Below are 25,489 nucleotides of genomic sequence, written 5' to 3' on the forward strand. Positions count from 1 at the left end.
AGTTACCCACAAGTTATACATCCCCACTGCCACAGCCCAAAGCCAGGGAATGACAGGCATGGGAGGCTCTTTACCTCAAGGGCACACAATAGTTGGGGTCCAATTAGTATTCCAGCACCCCTCCTGGAACCAGAGTATTTGAGGCCTTTCAGCCCAAATCCCACCCTCGCTCAGTTCCTTGCCTTACCCCATTCTGCATCCTCCACACCCTTACTGGTTGCTTCTGAGAGCCCTACCTTGTTCTGAAATCCTTAGTTCAGGGTCTGCTTTTAGCGGAAGTCAAATTGAGACAATAAGATAAGTTTTATTCTTGCTGTCAAAAAGGCAACTGTTTAAAACAATTACGTCTAGATGGTGAGATCCTGGGGCGATTTCCTTTTTCATCCTTGTAATTTTCCTCTATGTTCAAAATTTTTTATCTAGAGTGTATATTTGCTTTTGTAAAAAAAAAATAATAATAATAATACTTAAAATGCCATGAAGACTTTTTTTAATACAATCACTCACAAAAGTTTTTTTTTTTTTTTTTATGAAAAGGGCTTGCCTTGGCTGATTAAATCAGACAATTCTAATCAACCTTTAACGTATTTAATGAGCAAGATCGTAATTTGAAATGTTTAAATAGAGACAAACCCCGTTGCATGATCTTGAAATAGTACGAACTGTGATTACAGTACCGAAAGTGCCACCACATCCATTAGTCCAGCCACATAATTAGGCACAAAACCTTTTTTAACTTTATTTTTAAAACTATTTCTAGTGAGAAGTATCTGATAATTAACATTTTAAACCCTCCTGATTATGGTATGTTATTTTATGACCCCTAGGACTCTGTGTTGGTAGAAAAATACAATGCCTCCATTCTTTCTCATTTAGAGTGACACTCTCTAGGTCATCGGTCAAATATAAACACTTTCAAGTTCTTTACTAATCACTGTGTTTCAGCCTGAATTTCTAATAACAACTCACATCGTTAAGTCAAAAATTGTTGCTGGCCTGAAGAAATGTTGCGGGGCAGCAATAATTGGACAAAGTAAGCAAGACTACTAGAAGAGCTTATTCATCTTAAAAAAAAAAAAAATATGTTAACTTCTAAAAACACTTGGTGAAAATATTTGAAACAAGAGTTTGTTTCTTATCTAATTGGTGTTGCTAAGGTTTTAAAATGATCCTAGGAAAATGAAAATGAAAGGACCTCTAGGCAGCATTTTGTCAACCAGTATAGATGCCTAGGAGAGACATTAACTCTTTACATGCAACAGGTACCATTGGGCATCAGGGTTTAAATCTTAAGAAAGGCTGCCTGGGAGGGACTCAAAGCCTTGGCATCCTATGCCCATCACCTCCTCTACCTGCTGACAGCATCCATAAATGTGTCCCCAAGGCTGTTCTATGGCCAGTTATAAATACTACCCCATTCATCAAGAGAATCAATGAGCCATAGCCTCACCAACCTGGTATTCTCAGACAGACTAAAGAGTGATCATTCAATGCTTCTGGATCTAGCTTCTAAAATTCAGAAATGAGAATTATTTCCGGGGCGCCTGGGTGGCACAGTTGGTTAAGCGTCTGACTTCAGCCAGGTCACGATCTCGCGGTCCGTGGGTTCGAGCCCCGCGTCAGGCTCTGGGCTGATGGCTCGGAGCCTGGAGCCTGTTTCCGATTCTGTGTCTCCCTCTCTCTCTGCCCCTCCCCTGTTCATGCTCTGTCTCTCTCTGTCCCAAAAATAAATAAAAAACGTTGAAAAAAAAAAAAAAAAGAAATGAGAATTATTTCCAAATAAGTCTAACACCATCAGGAGTGGCAGTAGAGAGGCTGAGAAAGGAACCTGTAAAGCCAGACCACACAGGTTTAAATCCAAGCTAGCTCACTGACTACCTATGTGACTGATCTTCTGTGCCTCAATTTTCTCATCTGTGAAATGGGAATAATCATAGCACCTACCTAGCAGGGTAATTACGCGTTTTATAGAAGATAGTATGTTTAAAACGCTTTAAAAGAAGTGTCTAAAAAATACTAAATGCTCAAGAAATATAGTTGTCAATGACCCTTTTCCATACACAAAGGAAAAATTTAATAAATAACTGTAAAAAGAAATTAATGACTTTTTAAAAGATGAAATTACTCACGTGCACATATATACACACACATACCACGCGTGCAAAGGGAATAATAACCTGTCTGCCCCAACTTTTATAAACGGTAAAACTCTAAGCAAACAAAAGCAGTAAAAGACGAACCCAAGCAGGCAGAGCATCTACAATGTGCTATTAGCAGTGCTAAGTGCTATTCCAATAAGCTGGCATTTCAATCCAGGCCCACATCTTCCAGAGGTCTCCAAAGTTCTCTGCCTTGATCCTCTGACAAAAGATCGAGTCATAATTGGGACCCTTGCCAGAGTCACCTACTGTTTCTATATAAAAGATAAAGGGCATTGCTACCTCTAAGTGGCAACATAAAAGACAGATACTGGCGGGGGGGGGGGGGGGGGCCGGGGAGTGCCTGGGTGGCTCAGTTGGTTAAGTGTCCGACTTCAGCTCAGGTCATGATCTCACGGTCCAGTCCATGGGTTCAAGCCTTGCATTAGGCTCTGTGCTGACAGCTCAGAGCCTGGAGCCTGCTTTGGATTCTGTCTCCCTCTCTCTGCTCCTCTCCCACTCGCACTCTGTCTGCCTCTCTCTCTCTCAAAAATAAATATTTCTTTAAAAATTAAAAAACAAACAAACAAACTGGAATCATCAGCAGAGTGGGCGAAATTGCCTTTAATCATCCCAGCTGCCTCTAAAAAAAAGGTTTTAGAATCCAAATCATTTTCTCTCTCCTAGAAGTGAAACAATCAAGGCTTCTGGGTGGTTCAGGTGGTTGGGCATCTGACTCTTGATTTCAGCTCAGGTCATGATCCCAGGGTCATGGGATTGAGGCCATGTTGGGGTCCACACTGAGTATGGAGCCTGCTTGAGATTCTCTCTCCCTCTCTCTCTCTCTGCCCCTCTCCTACTCATGCACACTCTCTCAAAAAGAAAAAAAAAAGTTAAACAATTTACAGAGAAAAGGACCTCTATCAATCTTATATTCAGAGAGGACATGTATGGTGTGGTATAAGAAGAGCTCACATTTACTCAGAACCTACTTTGTGCCAAACACTCTACCAAGTACTTCACGTGCTTTATCTCATTTAATCCACCCAACATCCTATGTGGTAATGTGCCAGCCTCAGGTTGGAGAAAACCCCACCGGCTCCCCCATGCCCAGGTCTGGTAGCTTGCCTTGCTGATTGAGAGATCACAGAACCCTAGCTGCCACACCATCCCTGCCTCTGCTGCAGACTACGGAGCCTCAGTGCACAGCATCTACCGTTGCACAAAGACCACCACACCTACGTGCCCACCAGACTGTTTGGAGACACAGATCTCTGGCATTCCCAGTGCAGCCAAGAAAGTGGGAATGGGAAATACAATAGGAAAGTCTGAGGGTGTTAACCCCTGGGGTAGAGTCTAGTCCCGGAGAGACAGAAAAGAGCCTTTCGTCCACCCACCTCCAACCAAGGCCCCCATAAAGAAATGTATTCAAGCTCCTTGAGAGCTTCTCCAGGTCTCTAAATGCCTCATTCTCCTCAATCTTTATAAAAGAGATTCCTTTCTTTTCCCCAGGGGTGTGATGAGAAGCACATGAACTAATGTAGTAGCAAGCACTTGTAAAGATGGCTATTCTGAGATGCAGTGGTTCCACTCAGCCTCTCTGGAGATGCCCCACAACCCCAGCTGTGCCTCCTCAGTGGAAGGTGGCTGCTCTGTAATGTACCACCTTGTATTTGTGTACCCTCCTCTGTCTCTCACTCTTACATTCCTAGGATGGCTCCCACACTTTGTTCAAATATTACCTCCACAGAAAGGCCTTCTCAGACCACCCACACCTACCCAAAAGCTCTCTATCGTCTCAGCATGATTTGGCATTACATCATACACTTATTTAGTTCCTTATTATCGGTCTCTCTTACTAGACTGCAAGTTCTAGAAAAACAGGGACTTTGTTGTGTTTACCATTATATACCCAGAATTTGGTACCATGCTAGTATGCAGCAGCTGAGCACGGGAGGTTAGCTGACCGACTACTGAAGATCTATGCTTCTACACGTCTTATTTCAAGAAAGAGACAGACGAGGGCAGGCAGGAGACAGGCATTTTCTCACAATATATAAGACACTTGTGAGTAGAGATGGCACCATCCAGAGCTGGCATCACAAGCTGATTTCCCCAAAATCAACTCAAAACCCTTTCCCAGGGCCACCTGCCAACCTCACTGACTTATGGTTGTTGTTGGCTCCCTTTGCCTTCTCACATCCTTCAGTACTTTTTCCCAAGTCTCTATGTTCCACAGCTGACGACCACCCAGCCACGCAATGACAGTGGATGGGACCTTCCCATCCCGGACAGCAGACCACCACTCAGACACCCACTCAGGCCAACATGTTCCACTCCAGATCCCTAACTAAGCCAATCTATCTATATGTTAATTCCCCCCAAGGGATGGGGAACATAAGATTGAAACTTACTCTGCATTCACGGCAGCTCTTAGTTAAAATCCGCTGGCCTTCTGCAAGGACTTTTCCTCCATAGATACATTTTGCTGTAACAAAAACAGAAAAATGGGTCAGTCACGCTATGCCACAAATTGACCTCCGTGGAGCCATCCAGCTTCAACAGATTCCACAGATTCTCGGATTCTAAACGACAGGAAACTGTTCCCATAAGTCATGGGAAGAGTGTAAGGACAACTACTGAGTCCCCATCAAATGGTCATTTTCATTACATTTGCCATGAGCCCATCAAACTCAGGATATACAACTATTTCAACGTCAGATCTGTCAAAGGAACTACAAAATGAAGTGATGTGGATAGAAGTCAAAACAAGGAAGAAGCGGTTGTCACATCACCATGGAGGATAATAGCAGTAGCTTTAATTCATACACTCCAGACATAAACAACTGGGTAAAAGGAGACTCGTGTGCCATTCATCAGAACCTAAGCCGCCATGCAGAAGGACACCATTGTTTTTTTCCTTGTCATCATGGGAAATGCGTGTCCTCACATTCTATGTTCCTATGAAGTTCAGAAACTATTGAGAAATACAAGCCAAACCAGTAAAGTACTTATCAATGCACTAGAGAGATTGCCTTTGGGAAGGTGAGCTCTATAGGTCACTAGGAAGGGCACGGAATAGACAGGCTCTGTAGCAAAGTTAAAAGCATAAATAGAACTCCCACCATTCAATTTAGATTCCCCTGAGACTCAGTCCTCAACTCAACTTGCTGACCCAACTTTAAGCCAGTGCAGAATATGTTAATTTGATCTGACCCTAATGTGTCTCCACCCAGTTCTCCAGCCACATCAAACTTTCCAGGAACAGGAAAGCAAAGGCCTGATGACTCCCTCTCCTGCACAGAGGAGGATCCTTCCACCCTAGTCCTCAGGAGAGGCAGAAGTGAAAACATGCACTCTAAGACGTCTCTACTACTCACTGTCTTATAAAAACCACCTTACCTCTCAGAGCCTCCATTTCTGCATCTGTTAAAAACAGGTTAATTACATTTGGTAGCTTCTTAGTTCTACAATCCTCCAACTCTCATGGAATGTTCAAGTATATACATACCTTCACAATCAACTTGTCTAACTCCCTCTTGTTAGCCACAGAAAGAGGAAAGCCCAGAGATTTGGTTATACTTATCATCATGATCCTGTAGTTGATATTGTGACATGCTACCCAGATCTCCCTCGATGGCCAAAGGACTCATTCCTGCAGCTGCTGGGACAACTGATGACCAACAGCTCAACTGAATAATGATCCAGGACTTGCCCTTGGTTGAAAGGAGCCACGTTATCCAAGCTCAAATGTTCTTTCTAGGGCAGCCCACATACAATGAGTGGTTGATGAAGGTAGGACAAAGTTCCGCCCCTGGCCCCAACTAGGAATCTCTCTGAAAGGTCATTCCAGCTCCAGAACTCCCTGTAGGAATGACTGTTTATTGTAACTGCATTACAGTTCAACCCCTTCATCTGGTCAATTCTGCTTCCTTCACTATCTCACTCCTACCCCCGAACCGATCCTGACAAAAGTTCCTAATAAAGGACACGCAAATCTCCATTTCAGAGTCTGCTTCCTGTTGGAACCAGACCTACAACCAGCCACACCAAACTTGAATCTGTTCTAGCCTAATATGTCCTTTCTGTGAATGGCACCATTATCTACCCCAGCACTTACACCCCACCATCTGGGGTCTTTCTATCCTCTCTTAATTGCAAATATGAGGCCATGCTTTAAAAATCACTATGGGTCATGAAATACCCTCAGAATGTAGTCCAAATTCCATAATTCAGCAAACAAAGCCATTCATGTAGCTTTTCCTTACTTCTCAAGCTTCACAGCTCCACAGCTCACCAATTGCTCTGTATTTACTCACCCTCCCAAACATTCAACCTCCACATATACCCCAGCCACGCTTTCCTTTGCTTCTACACATACTATTCTCCAGGAATAGGCAGCCTCATCCACCTTCCCCTGGAAAACCCCCACCCTCTACACCCATCAGTTGCAATGTAGGCCTGACATCCAGCACGAAGCTATTCTTGATTTCCAGCACTGGTGAACTGCCTTCACTTCGCCCTTGCGTTGTAACTCTGGACCTAGCTCCAACATAGCACACCTCACATTCTCTCTCAGTTGCCCAATTCATTATACATATCTCCTGCTAGCTAAAACCTCCATGATGGCCTAGGTGTATTTCACCATTTTACCTCCAGCCCCAAGCTCAGTGCCTCTCTGGGCTTACTGTTAATAACAACAAATAATTTTAGAATTAATGTGCCTATAATTGAGAGCAAAAACCAGTCAAAATTTCTGATTCCCAACTAAGAATTCTTTCTGCTATTCAATGCCTTTTCAAACATTAAAAACAAATACAAAAGTTCTGCTTTTGTTCCAGAACAAACACAAAAAATAGAGAGTTTTCTAAATCAACCTATCCTCCCTTCCTTCCAAAAGAAAATATTATTGGGGTGCCTGGGTGGCTCAGTCAGTTAAACATCCAACTTCTATTCAGGTCATGATCTTGCTGTCTGAGTATGAGCCCCGTGTCGGGCTCTGTGCTGACAGCTCAGAGCCTGGAGCCTGCTTCGGATTCTGTGTCTCCCTCTCGGGTTCTGTATCTCCCTCTCTCTCCGCCCGTCCCCAGCTCTCTCTCTCTCACTCTCTCAAAAGTAAACAAACGTTAATTTAAAAAGAAAAAGTTGGGGCGCCTGGGTGGCGCAGTCGGTTAAGCGTCCGACTTCAGCCAGGTCACGATCTCGCGGTCCGTGAGTTCGAGCCCCGCGTCAGGCTCTGGGCTGATGGCTCAGAGCCTGGAGCCTGTTTCCGATTCTGTGTCTCCCTCTCTCTCTGCCCCTCCCCCGTTCATGCTCTGTCTCTCTCTGTCCCAAAAATAAATAAACGTTGAAAAAAAAAAAAATTTAAAAAGAAAAAGTTATCCAAAACCACCTTTTGTGCCTCAATTTTCTTGACCGTGACTCACTGGTCCCAGTGATGATGTGGATTCCCCAATATATTTGCATGGGGAGACCGTACATCCACCAAGCGCCTGGAATTCCTGTCCAGGAAACCCCCACACTCCCAGATGCAGCTGCTGCCAGCCTGGCAACATGACTTATTTCAGAGTGACAGTTCTGCTAAATGCACTGCTGTCACATCTGCCATCTGCTTCTCGGCCCAGGCTTGGAAGCAAAGAAATCTTCCTCATTTTGCCCCTTGTCGGCCACACATTTGCCTTTAAGAAATTTGCCTGATTCCTCTCCGCTGGCAGGAGTTCTGGGGAGGAGTCTGTCTGGAGATAGGGACGTCTTACTGTTTACACTCATGCCACACACAGGGACATACCCATCTCTCAAATTCACCAGCGCCCCGTATAAAAATTAAATGTCCACTAAACTTTATGTCCTCATGCAGCAGGGTGCTTTGAGGGCTATGAGCGACATGGACACGATGCCGCGTGCCTCGGCCATTTGCAGCTTTGGCACTGGCGCGGGACGCGTTTATGATTCCAGCATCAACTGTCGACAAAATTATCTTAGGACAGCTTTCGGGATCACCACTCGAGGTCACAAGAATATCTGCTTTCTAACACTCACCCCCATTTCTCCCACAGTACCCCTCCTTCTCTGCCACTGCCCTCCATACACCTAACATCAATCCTCAATATCTAAACTCTTGATCTACAGCCAAAGGGCTTATTTTTGATGTCTGAGGAAATTCAAGCAGAAGGTGAGTCAGGCTCCGGTGCCTTTGGCTGGGGCATTGGGGAGTCCGTTCCAACAGCTTTTGGTATGAGTAGAAATGTAAATGGATACCTGAAGTCCTTCATACCACACCGGGGACATGCAAACTAGGATATTTCACAGTGTATGACCATGAAATTGAAACCTGGCACCAACGCACACACTTCTCTGTGATGGCAGAAACAAATGGACTGGGGACTTAGAGAAATAGTTATTCAATTGTATCTTTTTGCGCCAGCAGATGCTGGGCCCTTCAAATTTGAGCCTCGTTTCTCCAGTGCAGTGATTGGACGCTTTTGCCATTTGGGTGCACACTGAATAAACAATGCACAGGTGGGACTCGGCCCCCCTGTCCGATATGGAATTAGGCTGCTCTATCTTTATTTACGTACTTGTACCCTACACACACTCCAACCGTCCCTTGGCAATCAGTGGGTTCGAATATCAACATCGGCACTCTGTACTGCACCTTAAAGGAGACTGGCAGATCAGAAAGGCTGAATACCCAAGAATCCTTCCTGCCTCAGGGAGTTCATTCACAGACCTGGCTTCAGATACCACCTCTCTGAGCAAGATGCCCACATCACATTGGTTATCCCTCAAGCATCTCCAACCCACACATGGCAAACAGAATGTATCACTTCCTGAGCTACTTCCACCTGTTTTAGTTCTGTTAATCACACTATGAGTCTCGCACAGGCTCTTGTTCAAAACCTGGCAACTTCCCCCTTACAGACACTCTGTCCCTGATTCATCGCTCTCAAATACATATATATATATATATATATATATATATATATATATATATATATATATATAAAATATATATATATATATATATAATGGAATACCTACTGTGTGCCTGGTCTTTTGGCCATCACTCACGTTCATCCCTTCCTTTTCCTCTCCCCAGGCAGTGCCTGCCTATCAGCCTCATCAAGTCTACCCAGAATATGCCTGAATCCCATGCCCAGCTGCCCTGCTTCCAGCTCTCCTGATGCAGCGGCCTTTGTAAATCACTTTGATTATGCCACAACCTTGCCTCCAAATCTTGCTTCTGACTACAAAAACCAATGCAATGTTTGCTTCCTTGAGTTTGCACACAGGATTCTCTTTGTTAGGTGTGTCCTCACCCATTTTGTCTACACAGCAAACTCCTATCTGATAACACTCTCTTCAGGTGTTACTTACCCTGTGAAGCTTTTCTAATGCACACACATTTCTAATAGAGTCAATCCCTCCCCTCTCTGTGCTACCTCTGCTTCTTGTAGTGTGTGTGTTACACAATAGTCTGCCATAATGACATGATACATTTCCCTGGACAGCCGTGGAGAGGAGAGGAGTTAAGAGTTTCAATCAGCTCTGGAGCCAGAGATCACGTAAGTGTTACTTTGTCTCCACCAAGGCTGAGAGACCTTGGATAAGTTACTTCTCTGTGCCTCAACTTCTCATCTATAAAATGGGGACAATAGTGGGGACGGTGACTTTGGGTCATTAGAAGGGCTCAACACAGTGTCTGACATGGAACAAATGATCCCCATGTGGGGGATTGCTCCCAGAGGTAAGGACAGTATTGGGAGGGAATCTCGGTAAGAATGAATGCATGAATTCAATGGAATACAATTGTCCTCACCAATCCTCAACCCACCCTTGCAACTTTATTCTACTTATCACTTACGGAAACCCTGTTACCAAACAGACTCCCTCTCCGTCATCCTTCCTCTCTCCCATAGGATACTTCTCCAATCCACCTACCAAAAGAATACCTTACAGGACACCACTGTTTGGAGACTGACTTGGTAGGTCAGAGTGGGGCCCCAGGAATGAGCACCTGAACATCCACAACCAAGGAATGTACAAGGCTCTCCTGAGTCTTTCCTGATGCCTCCAAAAGAGAGAGAAGAACAGGGTAGCATCAGGACCCAAAACCTCCACTACGAAAGCTAACTTGCTCTTGAAGACAGAAAGAGTGTTTTGGCCTTTTGATCAAAACAGAAGGACAAAGCACTTTTCTCAAGCAATGAACTGAGACCCTATTTCCAAACAGACACCCCCATCGGTAAGCACTGCAGCTCCTGAGGCCATGACAGCTACATGAACAGTTAATAAGTCAGCTGCCAAAACAATTTGCTTTTATGTATTCAAGCCCCTTTTATTTCAGCCAGATCCTTACCTTTCCTCAGAGTTTCCAGAATCCTGCTCCACACAAACCCAGAAAGCAGGTTAGGAAATTTTATCTGAAAGGGACAACCTAAGTAAATACTCTCCATCCTTTTTCTGATAGGCAGGTATTGGAAACTTCTAGAAATTCTGTTGACTAGTGTTGGCACTCTGCTTGACCAATCCTCGTTCTCCTCTCCTCCACCCTACTGCTCAACCCACCAACTGTCATCAGCTAGAAGCCTAAAAAGGTTTAGCTTGGTTCCCCTTCCTCCAGGGAGCACCCCAGGCCTATTTCTGATGGCCCCTGAGCCCCCTCAGCACTGTCCCACAAGCCATCATTCTGTGTTCTAACAGTGCCCTAGCCACACGCCTAACAGGACTACACTGAGAATTCTAGATACCCTAAGTCACCTAATCTGAAAGTGAGCCCTCTGAGGCAGAGAGGGCTCCTTCACCACTGTTCCAGGGACCGGCCCTAGGGAACTTCCCAGTGTGTATTTCAATTAAAAACTATGAAGAAATGGGGCGCCTGGGTGGCTCAGTTGGTTAAACATCCAACTTTGGCTCAGGTCATGATCTCCCGGCCCATGAGTTCGAGCCCCACGTCAGGCTCTGAGCTGAGAGCTCAGAGCCTGGAGCCTGTTGCAGATTCTGTGTCTCCCTCTCTCTCTCTGCCCCTCCCCCCTTCTCAAAAATAAACATTAAAACATAAAAAATAAAAGACTATGAAGGAATGAAAACCCTCTATGCCAGAGGTTCTTAACCTTTTAATTACCAGAGGTGCTGTGTATCATGTTTGGTTTTTTTCATTTTGTTTTTTTTAAACTAGTGTTCATGATTTGTATTGCCATTTTGTTAAACTACAATCAAACTGCCAATCATAGCTGCTGAAAAAATTAGTACTACGTAGCTAAATTGCTATGAATTCCAAACAAAAGGATTGTTTTGTTTTAGTTAGCCTGCCTATCAGCATGTTGGTAAAGTTGGGTAACTTTCTAAAGTATTTTTCAAAGTTTAAAAACTCTCAAATTAATTGGAATCAAGAAAAGAGACTACCTTCCCCACACATGCTTCTACTGAGGGGATAATGTGGGGCCCACTGATTCTACTCTGGAGACCTGCATGTTAATATACAACACAAAAATATGTTTTCTATACAAAACACATTTCTGAAGAGTATTGATAATAGTGAAAAGTGGGAAATCTAGATATCCAATGATTGGGGAATGGTTAAGCAAGTCATGCAAGCAACAGCCCAACATTGGAATGACATGAAGCTAATTAAAATGAAGTTTATACAGTGTTCTTTAAAGCACAGGGATACACTTAAGTGATAATAGTAAGTCAACGAAGTGGGATAAAAATTATCTGCACAGTAAGATCTCAACCACACATAAGATGGGATGAAAAAAATGAAATTCACTGAAATTTCAAGAATGACTATTTCCCAATGGTGGTATTGTGAGATTTCTCCATCATCTTTACTCTTCTCTGTGATTTCAAATGTTACACAATAAATACATTGCTTTTATAATTAGAAAATCAAAAGGTTAAAACACCAAACAGCCGAAGGACTCATCTACTCCCATGTCCAACCACTTCCACGAGACTGTATTCACAGATCTATCCAAAAAACTCAAAATAATAGACTAAAAGTATGTCATATTTTTAAACAAATTCCCAGTAGTGTTTCATCCTCATCCTCTGTTGTTATACAGAATATCAAAATTGAAAAAAAAGAATCCATACCTACCTAAATTTCCCTCGCGGGAGCAAAGTATCATTTCAGCATCTTGGCACCTAAGCTACCTGTATGGCCAGACAAGACTTCCAAAAGTGCTCAAAATAAAAAGAAAATCCCTCTTTTTAGATTAACTCCAAGGACCACCTTCCACAGTAATAGGTATACTGTGCCAACCATAAAGAGGAAGAATATTCCAAAGTCCCTTTTGAAAAAAGTGCAAGAAAGGTTTGGGCTGCTGTAACCAAACCAGCTATCCTCACCTCCACTGTCAAATTAGGAGACAGGCTGTTCTTGGCAAAAAGCTAGACCACTATGTTTTGAAGACCCATGATACTGGTATTTTTAATAGATAAACAACCGTGAGTGTTACCCAGAGGATGCCACGCATCTAACCTAAACTCTTGCTACGGAAGACCCTATAGTTGGATGAAAAGACAATGGGCCTTTCAGTCAGGCATCACTGGTTACACATTTCACCGCTGTCACTTACCAAGCTTGCAGCCTTGGTTAAGTTAACCTCCCTAAGCTTCCTGTGAAACAGGAGTAATAATCCTCACCCAAAAAGACTGCAGTAAGGAGTCAATAAGCTAACAGAATTGAAGCATCTACATAGTAACTGGCAAATACCAAGCATTCTAAATGACAGCTTTTACTCTTACTGCTGGTCTCCAGGCTCATTTCACTATTTCATCTGAAATAAGTGACCTTGGCAAAACAGTAAGAATTTTTAAATCCTTTAACTTGGACAAACCAACTTTGAAGGAATCTGTGTCAATATTTTAACTGAAGTTGATCCTAAAATTTCTAACAAGGCATTTCAGTAACAGGAAATCTGGCCAAGACCTCAGAAAGCCTAAACATCGAATCTGGCCCTCAACTTCACCATTCAGAATGAGAGAGACCAGGGGTGCCTGTGTGGCTCAGTTGGTTAAGCATCTGACTGGGGCCCAAGTCATGATCTCACAGTTCATGGGTTCAAGCCCCATGCTGGGCTCTATGCTGACGCCTCAGAGCCTGGAGCCTGTTTTGAATTCTGTGTCTCCCTCTCTCTCTGCCCTTCCCCACTCATGCTCGCTCACTCTCTCAAAAATAAACAGAATTTTTAAAAATTAAAAAAAAAAAAAGAATGAGAGAGACAAAATCGTGTGGAGCTTTGCAGTTGTGACTTTACAGATCAACACAACCCATTACCAGTTGTTTGACCCTAGACAAGTACTTAATCTTAATCCCTTCAAATACCAGTTCCTTCTACAGAGAATGGGAAGAATAATTAGAGTTGATATGAGGATTAAAAAAGAAAAAAAGCCTATGTAAAGTATCTGCACATCTCAGCTGATTAAAATATAGAAGCTCTTCTTGTCATACATATAGTATCAACTTCTGGTACTTCACGGGATCAATGTTCATCAGTTACACAGGACCACTCCGACCCTCAGTCAGTACTTACGTCGGCAGACCTTACAACACTGGCCAGCAATGTGCACGGGGAGGGAGTCTGGGGAGCAATTGAGAGGGGGACAGGACATCCTTCGACATTCGACAGCACCACTCTGAGGAAGGAAGGACAGGGAAAGGAATCTCAGAAGTGCCCTTGCAAAGTTCCCTTTGTGGAAGAAGCTCACATGTCATCCCAGAAACCTCATCAGGGAAAGAGAAGCAGTGGGAGGAATTGCCAGTCTACTCCAAGATCACAAATGAAGTATTTTCTCCAACCCAAATGAATCTGTGCCACCTCAATTACTTTTCTGATATACATCACTGGCTTCATTCCATCTGCCCATGTGGGCTAAGCAGATTAGGCAGAAAACAAAAGCCTATTTTTACAAGAACATAAATGACACCTTTTGCAGACCCTGTCAATCATTGTGGAGGCTCTAACAATCCATTATGTATTTTCCCAAACAGTGGCATTCTTCAGATATTTATCAAATAATTTCAACTGCACAGAGTTTACATACTAATTTTGGGGGTACTCATGAATTCTCTAAAACAGATGGAGTATACAAATGACGGATACCCTGAAAGTCAGGGCAGTCTTGTAAGTCTCTGAAACAGATGAAGGACACCTTCTAAAATACAATAAAAACATCTAGAAACTAATTATACTCTCCTCTTAAATTTTTTTCTAGCACAGAAAAGTTGTGAAGTTGTGAACGACTAAAAAGCTAGGCTGCTTGAAAATCAGAGTCCCTTCCTCCCTTTGATAATCTAATCCTCAAACTCCAAATAGTAAGTTTGTTAGCAACAACGTTAGATTGTACTAGACTGTGTTGTCAAATAGAAGCACACTGTAATTTCCAAGTATTTGTATAGGACATGACACTTTTCCAGGTTCCCTTCAAAATTGTTCAGATTGCTAAGTAGAAGCTTAGAAAAAAGATCATACATACTTCTCAGAGTCAGCATTATATAGTACAAGACCAGATTACACAATCACTAGTGAAAATGCTCCCTTAAAACGGTATTTTTTTTACAAAGAGGCTTACTTTGCATGTGCAGTTCCTGCAGTGATCGCCATCAACCCAGGAGTCTTGGTCTCTATAGAGAAGTCCACTCACTTGACACGTCTTCTCACAATGACAGTTTTCTAATTGACTAAGTCTCGTCTCTGCGTAATTTAACTGCAAAGAAGAATACCTTGGTGTAATTTCTTTATTTCAGTTGCATTGTCCTAACAAAGCTAATAGCGACAAGAAAAATACAAGCCAAGTAGGAGAAAGAAAAAATGCTCAGAGCAGCTGACTTACTCTTAGCCAGATTCTTTTTTTTTTTTTAAACATGAGGTGGAATCATTCTAAATTGAAGACATATTGGCTACTATGGTCTGATGAGTACCAAATGAGACATTAAACCGTATCTCAGGGACCTCATGGGTGTACATAAACATATGTGCTTTCAGCTCAAGCCCACACAGAAACACTCATAATGAATGTATTCTCAAGGACTCATTATAATGTTTACCGGAGATCTCATCAGGAACTCCGATGCACTTACATGAATCTCCCATCATTTTCTCCGTGTTCACACACTAGAGTGTCAGTTTTTAGGCTGGGAAATCACTGCTTCCTCTCTTATGAGAAATTACTGGGAGCTGGGGCAAGGAAAAGGGAAATTCATACAAGGATCTAGTTTCTCCCCAGCCCAGGATCCCCCAGAACGAACATCCAAGGAATCCACGTTGGTGTTCAAAGGTGAAGACAGGCAACCAAACCCCCAGGTGAGGTTGGGATTCTGTAGAAAAACTTTTTTTCATTTTCCTAGGTCACCCAACTATTACCAGCAATCACAGAATCTTAGAATCTCTGATCCGAAAATAGTTTTCAAGCTTGAACGTCATGACAAGTAACCCCTTGCAGTGATTCACCAGCCTCTCTTTGCGCATCTACAGTGGCAGGACGTTATCTTTCAAAACCTTTTTTGGGTTAGCTCTGGATGCTTGAAACATCCTTTCTTGGTGTGAACTATGAAATCTCTCCTCGCTTTTTCTGTTTGACCTAGTTTTGCTCCGTAACTTGTCCTAAGCAATCTACTCTCTTCAAACATTTGAGGTTATCCTGTCTTCACACCTGCTCTTGACCACATGCAGCACCACCAGGTTCACTGAAGAGCTCATCATGAGAAGAGTCCAATCCTCTTTTGATCACTTTCCATGCAGCCTACTCCAGTTGCCTTCGAACATATGGTACGAAAAAATTGAACTTTGGTATAATCTCACACATACTCAAGTGGAAGTCAATCTGATAGCATTATTACCATTTCCCCCTTTTCTTTAGAGACTACCTTGATTGCAAAACAAACGCTACTTTTGTACTCCCTTCAGCAGCATATATACTAAAACAAACACTACATCCTAAAATTTCAAGTAGTTTCTCTTTTCCTTCTCAACCATACTTACACCTCCATGTCTTGAGTATTTTCCCTATATAGATGATCATGCCAATCTCTGAGCCAAGTAAGACCGTTTCAAGCCAGTATTTTAGATGTAATGGTTGAACCCAGATAATAACGACTCCCAACATCTTTCTGTACTAATTATGGTTCCATTCCATAGATGCTCCTCTCATTTACTCCCGCCAGCACCACTGAGCACTACTCTCTACAAATGGAATCAAAATGGAATTCCAAACTTTGTTGTTGTCATTTATTTCATTCTCCTTCTCCAAAATTTTAGAATCTCTCAAGAAAACTTGTTCCTTCTGCCTTTTGTAGGCAGTTCCAATGGGCAGGGAAAAAAGCAAATAGGATGCTAGACAAATTGCATGCACCAAAATCACCCCTGAAGAAACAGAGCTAACTATGCCTGAAATACTAGCTTCCTGTGACCCCTCCAGTATACACAATCTTCCAAAAATTCAGATTACATTTAAATTTCGAGCCTAATTAGAGTTTCTGGAATCTATCATAATTAAGCTCTTTGGGAATTCTTTAGGAAACACATTAAATACACTTCTTAGAGTTTGGTGAGGTCAAGTGAGTAAAACCACATATAGGTGAGAGATAATAAGAAATGACAACTTATCACACATCACCTTTACTTCATTTCTAAAGCCCCCATAGTTCCTACAAAAGGCAGTGATTGATGGATGACTTGGGGTTGAAAAAGTGTTCAGCTAGACCTGCATCCTTACTAAAACTGGCTAAGAATGGGTTATCTGTGAGAAGAAATGAGCCTCACTCTGAAAACCTGGAACAATCTAGTGCCTGTATCACTGCAAGAAACTTCTTAAAGACTAAATAACCCAAAAGGCAATTCTGTGACTACTCAAGTTTCCTGAACACCCAGGAATGTGCCTAAAGGCAGTATTGTCAATTTCCCATACTGTCCAACAAAACTGAGCTATGCTCACCTACAAAAGTCAGTACCAAGAAAACCTTGGTTTTAATATAATGGAAGCTATTCTCAGGGCAAATGCTTCCCTTCTGAACTCTGTCTTTGCTTTTCTAACATATTTAGACTTTTTGACAACACTGAAGAGCCCTTATCTCTATAATAAGAGTGCAGGAGATAGACACAAAAGCAAAGACTAATAAGGCACAAAAAGCTAATTTTTCAAAGGCATTTAACTTTACCTTCCTTTCCCCCAACCCTGCTAAATACTGGAACAATAAAGGAGAAAACAACTCTGAATCAAAAAATGAATTACAATTTCTGTCACTGGTATTAGCATGCTGAATTTACACAAAGTCATTTTCAAAAGTTATTTGCACACTACCTGCCATTTTCTCCAAGAATGTCTACAGATCCAAAATAGATCCAGTAGCAAATCCACATCTCTATTCAGTCTTACCTTTGTTCATGCATTCATCTAAGCAACCATGGACAGAATCATTTATTCTTAACTCTGCACATTCACAGACAGACATCAGAGGTCTTTTTCACGTAAGAGGTCAGTGAATGGATCAGAGTACATTAGTCGCGCTTTTTTTCCCTTTGAAATACTATTTATTTGGCATTTGTTAAATGGAAGGGAAAAAATATTTCACTGTGCTAAACGTTTAAGCTTCACTAAAAAAAAAAAAAATCACTATTGAGTTTCTCAAAACAATGAAAATCTCAAAATTAAATATGTTACAAGCTGAAATGCTATTCCAAGTGCTGCTTGGTTTGCATAAACAGATTTGCCAAAGACTGAAGCAGAGGTAATCAAGAAATTCCCAGTCTCCAGTGTTCTCTTCTTCCTGAGCTTGGAGGCTGAATGTGATTCCAGCACAGGTGGGAGGCAAGAAAGAGCAAGCCACAATATTCCTGGCCCAGCAATGGGGTAGCCCCAGAGGAAGCCAGGGACTGGTGGTCTCTCGTGGATGGTTTAGGGAAAATGACAGAAGACAGCTTCCCTGTACCTTCTCTACCTGGAAAAAGGTTAATCCTGCCAGAATGCCAGAATTTTTCAAGAGGGCTCTTATGTACCCTGACCTATTACCTGAAAGTGCATACAAGCTGCTCCCATGATATGGTCCGTATTCAGCAAGGTCGTGGTCATTCTCAAGCACCAACCACCCCCCCCCCCCAAAGAAAAAAGAAAGAGCAGTCCTCTGGGGCAGACCACTGGGCAGACCCCTGGGCTGATCTGGTGTCTGCATCTTTTTGATGTGATTATGGTTACCAACTCCTGTCCAGCTTGTGCACTGGGCTTCCTCTCTGGTAGGATTCCATGGCTCCTACTAGCACACAATTGTAAAGACTTTCTGCTTTCCAAGACCTCCTGGCACCTACCTCTAGACCAGGAACCCAACAGCAACTTGTGGCTTTTGCCAGGCTTAGTGACGCCAAGCCACTGGGCAAGGTGTACATTTTCTTAAGGACCATCTTCCCCTCATGGCTGCCTATTTCTATCTAGGTTTAATAATACAAAATGAACAGCTACAGCTTACTGAATGCCTATTGTGTGCCATACACAAAAGCAGGCCTTCAAATCTCACTTGCCTGGACTCATGGGATCATTACAAAATCAAAAATAATTGTCACCATTTTACCTACAGGGAACCAGCAACTGGAGAAAGGTCAATGAGCCCCCAAGCACCCACCGTGATGGCTACATAGGATGCAGAGAAGAGGAGTTAGGGAACAGGGTCTGCCCATGCTGGGATGTCTTAAAGGAAACTCCTACATGAAGATGCGACACCAAAGGCCTGTATCCTCAGTTTAAGAGTAAACAAAAAGGAGACAAGGCTTCCACGAGGCACAGAAAGAAGACCTTCCTGTTCAGACATTGGCACAGGCAAGAGGGAAAGATCTTCTGTGAGAATTCTTCAAGAATTATTTGATGAGAGTTCACCTGGCCCATCCTAGGTTTGCAGTTTGATTCTGAGCAGACTTTAAGATCTGAAAACCTTTAAGGAGATCATGTAATGTAAGGTGGCCCTGGATGGTCCTGGCACACACCAGGACTCAAAATGTCACGGATTCCCAGGGAAAGCAATCAACTGTAACCAAAAGAGTGAGTTCAGGGGCTTTGTTCTTGCCCTGACCTTCCCCCTCCAAAAGCTACTATAAGCTCTATGTGCATGTTTCACTGCCAAGTTACCATCTGAGCACACATTCCTCTCTTCCACTTGCCCACTGTTCTCACTGATCCCTCCATCCCCAAACTCCCTCTCTCCATTAGTCATTCCTTCTTTATATCTTGTTTCTCTTTCCAGTCCTCCCTTCTCCAACTGCATCAGTTATGATGCAGCTTTCAGAATTTGAGTTTGAATCCCAGTTCTGCCATCCGTTGTCTTGGGGAAAGTCACAGAACATTCCTGGAACTCAGTCTTCTCATCTGGAAAGGGGGCTAATAAATCAATCCCAGTTCACAGGACTGTTGTGAGGTTTAAAGTGACAGGCAATATAAAACATTTAAGCATTATATCTAATACATAGCAAATACTCAATAAATATTACCTAGTACGACTGACTTTCCAGCTTCTTCCAAATCAGGGGTTGACAAATTAGGGCCCATGAACTAAACCTGGCCCACCCTTCCTTTTCATATGGCCTGCGAGCTAAGAATGATTTTTACATTTTTCAATGGTTGCATTTTAAGTGATTAAACAAGTATATACATAATATTTTCTATTTTGCCTCTTGGCCTGAAAAGCCTAAAATCAACTAGCTAACCCTTTACAGAAAAAGTTTACCAGCTCTCCTCTTATTGATTATTACACATTCCAAAATTCTGCAGTGAAAATGGAAGTCCTCGGTTTTCTAATTATAATTCTATTCATGGTTTGGAAGAAACAGACTTATAAATCTTCCAAAGTGCCAGAGGCGGGGTTTAGAAGGTGGGTGAAACCATTTTCTGCTTGCAATTGCCCACAATTAGATATCTCCAGCCTCACAAACGCCCATTTTACATAATACTGTTTGGAGGTCAGAGCTCAATGTGGCTCCTAGATAACATATGGCTAAAAAGAGAAAAATGACATCCCCTGCAAAAGGAAAGAACAATAAAGAAAGGGGCATCGTTGAAGCTGGGAAACCACAATCACCTGAGACTGAGTGGCGTATTTCTCATTCCAAAAATTTGGTGGCAAGCTAAAATATAATTAATGCTATTGTGATCAAGCTGCTCCAGACAATATAAAATACAAGCCTCTATATACCACAAGCTGGGAAGGCAAATAATTGGCTGCAATTCGCATTTCCACTGTATGCTGAAGTGAAAAGTGCATGTTTCAGCTCTCAAGTCCCAGGTTCTCTTACAAAAGTGTTCTGTCTCTCCTTTCCAGACAAAAGGGGACTTAGCCAAAAACCTAGTTTGAAAGAGAAACCTGATCTTCAGCAGCACAACCATCGGGTCCAAAACACAGCCCTACCCCCCTGCCCGAACACTAACCTACCCACCAGTTTTTGGGTTTTTTTTTCCCCTGTGCCATGGTTGATGGCTGGGAGCAGTCATAGCCACTGGTGCAACAAGATTAATGTATCATTTTCACGGTTATTAAAATTCTTCCTTTTGCAGAGCATAATAATGTCTCTTAAGCCCAGCCTAATTCTTTCTTCACCCTAGGCCAGGACTTAGGTCCACGACTGATTGGTATCATAACAACGGCACTAGCCGCATTTTCTATTTATTCAGTGCCTTTCTCCACAAGGCTCAGGGCTTTTCATTATGAGTCTAAACGTTATATATTAAAGCCCGTAATAATTTACATTTTTGTGTCCGCCACTCAATATGAACAGCTTCTGGGAGAGAAATAATGTCTTGCTCATTATTGCCTCCTTTGTGCCTGACGCAGTACCTGGCAAATAACAGATCCTTGAAAGATGCCTGTGAAGTGGATGATCCATTGCAAACATTCACAATTATAAAACCGAATGTGTGAGAAGGCAAACTTTGCCTCCTCCACTATTTAACTCAGGACCAGTCCCGAAATGAATCACATCTTAGAAATGTGATATAACACCTTCTGGTGACAATCATCTGTTGCTAACAATGGCTCTTTTGCCCCTTCTGATTACTGGCAATTATTCTGACATCTAAAATGCATTAGCTTATGAGCAGCAGTACCTCTGACCATATATCATCTCAGTGTTACTAGTTTGATGGCCAGCACGCAAATTCCTTTTCCTCTCCCAGGGCCTCTTTCTTCCAAACATTCTTCAAGTAAACATCTTGATGCAGCCTAATAGTATCAAAGAACTAAACGGTTATGTTCACTATAGGTAGCCTTATTTCAAGTAAGAATAAACCATTTCCACAGTAACATACTGCAAATGCCAAGGCTAAAAATGTTTCCATTATAGCATATCACTGGAAATTCCAGATAGGATGGAGAAAGAAATGAAACATCACAAGTGAAATTTAGATACCTACTTTTGCAGTCATCTTGGCCAAAAGCTCTTGCAAATCCATTATTCCTTGCACCAGGCTTAAGAAATCACTGCAAGTTGGACAAGCTCAATAGAGAAAATATAAGAAATGTTGATAAAGTGCTAATACAATAAAGAAACTTTTACAACAGTAGTTGCTTGGCTATGTCCAAGGCTTTTTGCTTTTCTGGTTAAGTATTACATTTCAAATGGAGTGAAATCACCCAGGATTTCAGGTCTACATCTTTTCCTTTTATTAACAAGAAGAAAGAAAGGAACTGGAAAAAAGAACTGTTAACTGAAAAAGCAATGGGAAATTTTTAAATTGGAATTAAGTCCTCATTTTTACTGAGATACGACTGAAAAAATGTGAATTGTTGTAAAAGTGGAGAAAGTAAACTCACATCTAAGCCAAGCTATTTAAGTCATTGTTTACTATAAATACTAGCATATTAAACCTATCTTCCTCTATCTACAGAACCCCAACTGCTAATGTACTTTTTCTTACCTTCAAATGGTAATCCTATCAACACATAAGCTTTTTTAAAACTTCAAAGACACAGAACTATAAATATAGACAATAACTTACCTCCCTATTCCCACTACCTCAGAAGTCAACATTTTTTACACTTTGTGTGACATGTTTATTATCACTGAGTTATATAATATTAAAAATTCATAAATGCTTCAAGTTGCTACTTACTGCGATTTAGGTTCGGACATTGAGTTATGTATCCATTTGGCATAAAGATGATTTTCCCATCTTGGATGATTCCCTTGATAACAGAAGAGAGAGGTGGTGATCAAGATTATAGTTACCAGTTCCAATGGCCGCTGTGCAGTCATATGCACATGATTTTTTACAACACTGCTATCTTCATTCAAAAGGTAAGTCTCCCTTAGTCCACAATGAACTACTACTCCAAACCATCCTCCTCCAGACATCTTGGAAACTACATTCATGTTGAGAAAGCTGTCATTAGTTGCCATGAGTGGTTGCTAATGACATTACAACACTAAGGATCTACCAGCGACTGTTCTTAAACTATTAGACAAGGGGACCTGGGTGGCCCAGTCAGTTAAGCATCCAACTCTTGATTTTGACTCAGGTCATGATCTCGTGGTCCATGGGATCCAGCCTCAGGTCAGGCTCCGCACTGACAACACTGGGCTTGCTTGGGATTCTTTCTCTCCCTCTCTCTCTCTGCCCCTCCCTCACTCACTCTATCAAAATAAATAAGACATTAAAAAAAAAAAAAAACTATTGAACCAAAAAGGCACTGATGCAATAAAAATTCCTCCAAAACCTTAGTCATTCTGGAACATTAAATTTTGCTGACTTAGAGGATTTTTTTAAGCATCAGTGAACAATAGAAACATATTAGACTAAAAATTTTACTGATTCATTTAATCAAGGAAAGAAAATTAGACATGGAGAGAATTGCTTAACAATATTTGTTCTCTGCTGATTATTATGATTTTTTGTTGGTGAGTCTTAAAACTTACTCAACATCTCACTGTAAAAAGTGGCCTTTTAATTCTCTAACTTAGTCAGGAAGAACAGCCCTGATTTAAGAAAGTCATTGGGGTTGCCATCTTGCAATGTAAATACTGACTTGGCCTTTGGATTTTTTAAGTTGAATATCAAGATTCTGGTTTTAGGGATTTTTTTTTTCTTCCTGAGTTGATGGAAGAAGTGTTACAGAACAGATGAAAGATGTGGGACCTAGTTCAGAATACTGAGATTAATCCACAAATAAAATAAAGGCCTAAGATCATGCCACAAGTCTTTAAGAGGGGGTTTACATTTATCTGTTCATCTTCTAAGCAGAAAGTCATTAACAAATGCTGTTTTCTGCATACTATTTCAAGTTAAATTATGAATGGGAAACATTAACAGAAATAACAGGATCATAGGACCTCTCCCTCAGAATTGGATACATTTACTAACTGCTTCCTCTTTGAGGATGATGGAGTATTTGTGATTACAAGAGGAGACAACCACCCGACAGGTGGAAGTCCCTGCCACCAGGTCCTCAATATGAATTCATAGTCTCTAGCAGGAGGATTCCAGAGAGCAATTGATAGAGCACCATGGAAGTCAATCAGCTTCTTGCTGGTACAAAACTGCTCAGTTTCTCAAAGCAAGCTAATGCCTGTAAGTACCCAGGATACTTTTCAAACACATTTGAAAAATATGAGAAAAGCATGGGATTGGAAGTCAGGAGACCTGGGCTCCAATTCTGGATTCATCTCGAGCTGAGTGAACTTGAAACAGTAAGTCAACCGCCTTCTCTGAGTTTCAGTTGCTTCATCTGGAAAAAAAAGCCTGGATGCAAAAACTAAAGATCCTTCCAACATTCAAGTTCTTAGTCCGTGAAACAGGCATCCAAACTGAAATTGTCACAATTTAGTTTCTATGCTTTCACTACCTTTCAAGTTAAACAAAAAATTAGAAAAGCTATAAATTTCCATCAAAGACCATTACAGAGAATGCAGCGACACATTAGACAACATCTGTCTGATCTGAATAGGTTGAATATGGATAAATTCCTAGTAACCAACTATCCAGGTATGCTCGGGATTTACAGTTTCCAGGACACAAGACTTCCAGTGCTACAACAGACTCCTGGGCACACGGGGACAATTGATCGCCCTACGAGACATGACAGTGAAGAAAGCACAAGTACCAGGAAGGATCAGGACCATCTATTACCTATTCATCAGAAAAGCCTACAACATTCATGGAAATGGCACTGAGAAACCTACGGCACACGTGTCACAGTATTAATTGCCTTTCTAAGAACGAATGGAAAATACATTTGAAAAGGATATCCCTCCATTCACTCTGTAGCAACATAACTTAGAACGTACATCAGTTTTCCTTTTCCTATTTTTTTAAAGTGAATACTGACTTTAGTTACACTGTAAATTACAAATGGCCTCCCCCACGCCTTCCTTCTGCCTGCCTCCATCATCACTTCTGCCTTTCTACTTTTAACCTGAACCACACTGGGGTGTTACACAGATCATTAGGTCAAGGTCAATGGTGTTGACTTGATCGCAAAGAGAAATAAGAGCTGAGGACTTCTCAATGCCCATTAACACCAAAACTCAAAGCACTTGGTGTTTTTTTCCTAAGGAAAGGCAATCAGGGTCAGCCCAATAGTGGCATGAACACTTCTTCTTGCCAAATAAATCAAGATGGAAATGTGATTTATTTGAATGGATGTAATTCTATGCTAGACTAAAAGAAGGATGGCAATACACTATACAATACCAACTGTAACCCAAAGAAGTCTGAGCATGTATGTGTGTGTGAGTGTGTGAGTGAGCGTGTGTGTGTGTGTGTGTGTGTGTGTGTCCATCCTAGCACCATCCCCAGAACAAGCACCAGAAGGTCTTGGGCATTAAGGTGCCATATGAACTCTTCCGTACCTGGATGTTTGTCAATAAAAGCAGCATTTGCTAAGCATGGGGTTTTCTTCAGAGAATGAGAAGAGTTTCATAAAGTATAAGCCTATATAGAAGCTCAGTCTTATCTCTCACAGAAAAGTCATCTATGAGGATTTCTATAGATAACATGCCTTCAAGTGCTGCAACTTCTCCCAAAGATGAAATAAGAATAAGCAGAATTTCTATTAGTTCTTATTTAACTTTAAACGTATTTACACGTAACTGAAAAAAGGCAACTCTAGTAGGGCATGTATTAGCTGACCTCACTTGATCTCATTTTTTCAGACCTATGCTGTGTTTCACATCTGTCATGGCAGTGTTTCTCAAACTTTGAGTGTCTTAATAATCACCTTGAGTAAACACCTTGAGTTTGAGTAATAACCTTGCGTTTAACATTCAGACTCCTGGGTTACCCCTGAAATTCTGTTTCAGCAGGATTGGAGGGGGCCCTGGAACCTTGATTGTTAAAAGCTACCCAAGATGATTCTGATGAAAAGTCAAAAGGCC

General features: G+C 41.8%; 1 protein-coding gene across 2 annotated transcripts in view; it reads right to left on the reverse strand.

Annotated features, from left to right (window-relative positions):
- NELL1 (neural EGFL like 1) overlaps positions 1-25,489 on the reverse strand; it is an 877,378-nt gene that overhangs the window by 662,392 nt on the left and 189,497 nt on the right. For both annotated transcript variants that reach the window (XM_086677814.1, XM_086677813.1), the window contains exons 6-10: positions 22,230-22,302; positions 21,531-21,613; positions 14,718-14,852; positions 13,679-13,781; positions 4,553-4,626 (exon numbers count right to left, since the gene is read on the reverse strand). In XM_086677814.1, the coding sequence (XP_086533940.1) occupies positions 4,553-4,626; positions 13,679-13,781; positions 14,718-14,852; positions 21,531-21,613; positions 22,230-22,302 (468 nt within the window). The remainder of the gene's footprint in view (positions 1-4,552; positions 4,627-13,678; positions 13,782-14,717; positions 14,853-21,530; positions 21,614-22,229; positions 22,303-25,489) is intronic.

Source organism: Puma concolor, chromosome D1 (assembly GCF_028749965.1).
Source record: "Puma concolor isolate L17-30 chromosome D1, mPumCon1.1.hap2, whole genome shotgun sequence".
Taxonomy (NCBI): domain Eukaryota; kingdom Metazoa; phylum Chordata; class Mammalia; order Carnivora; family Felidae; genus Puma; species Puma concolor.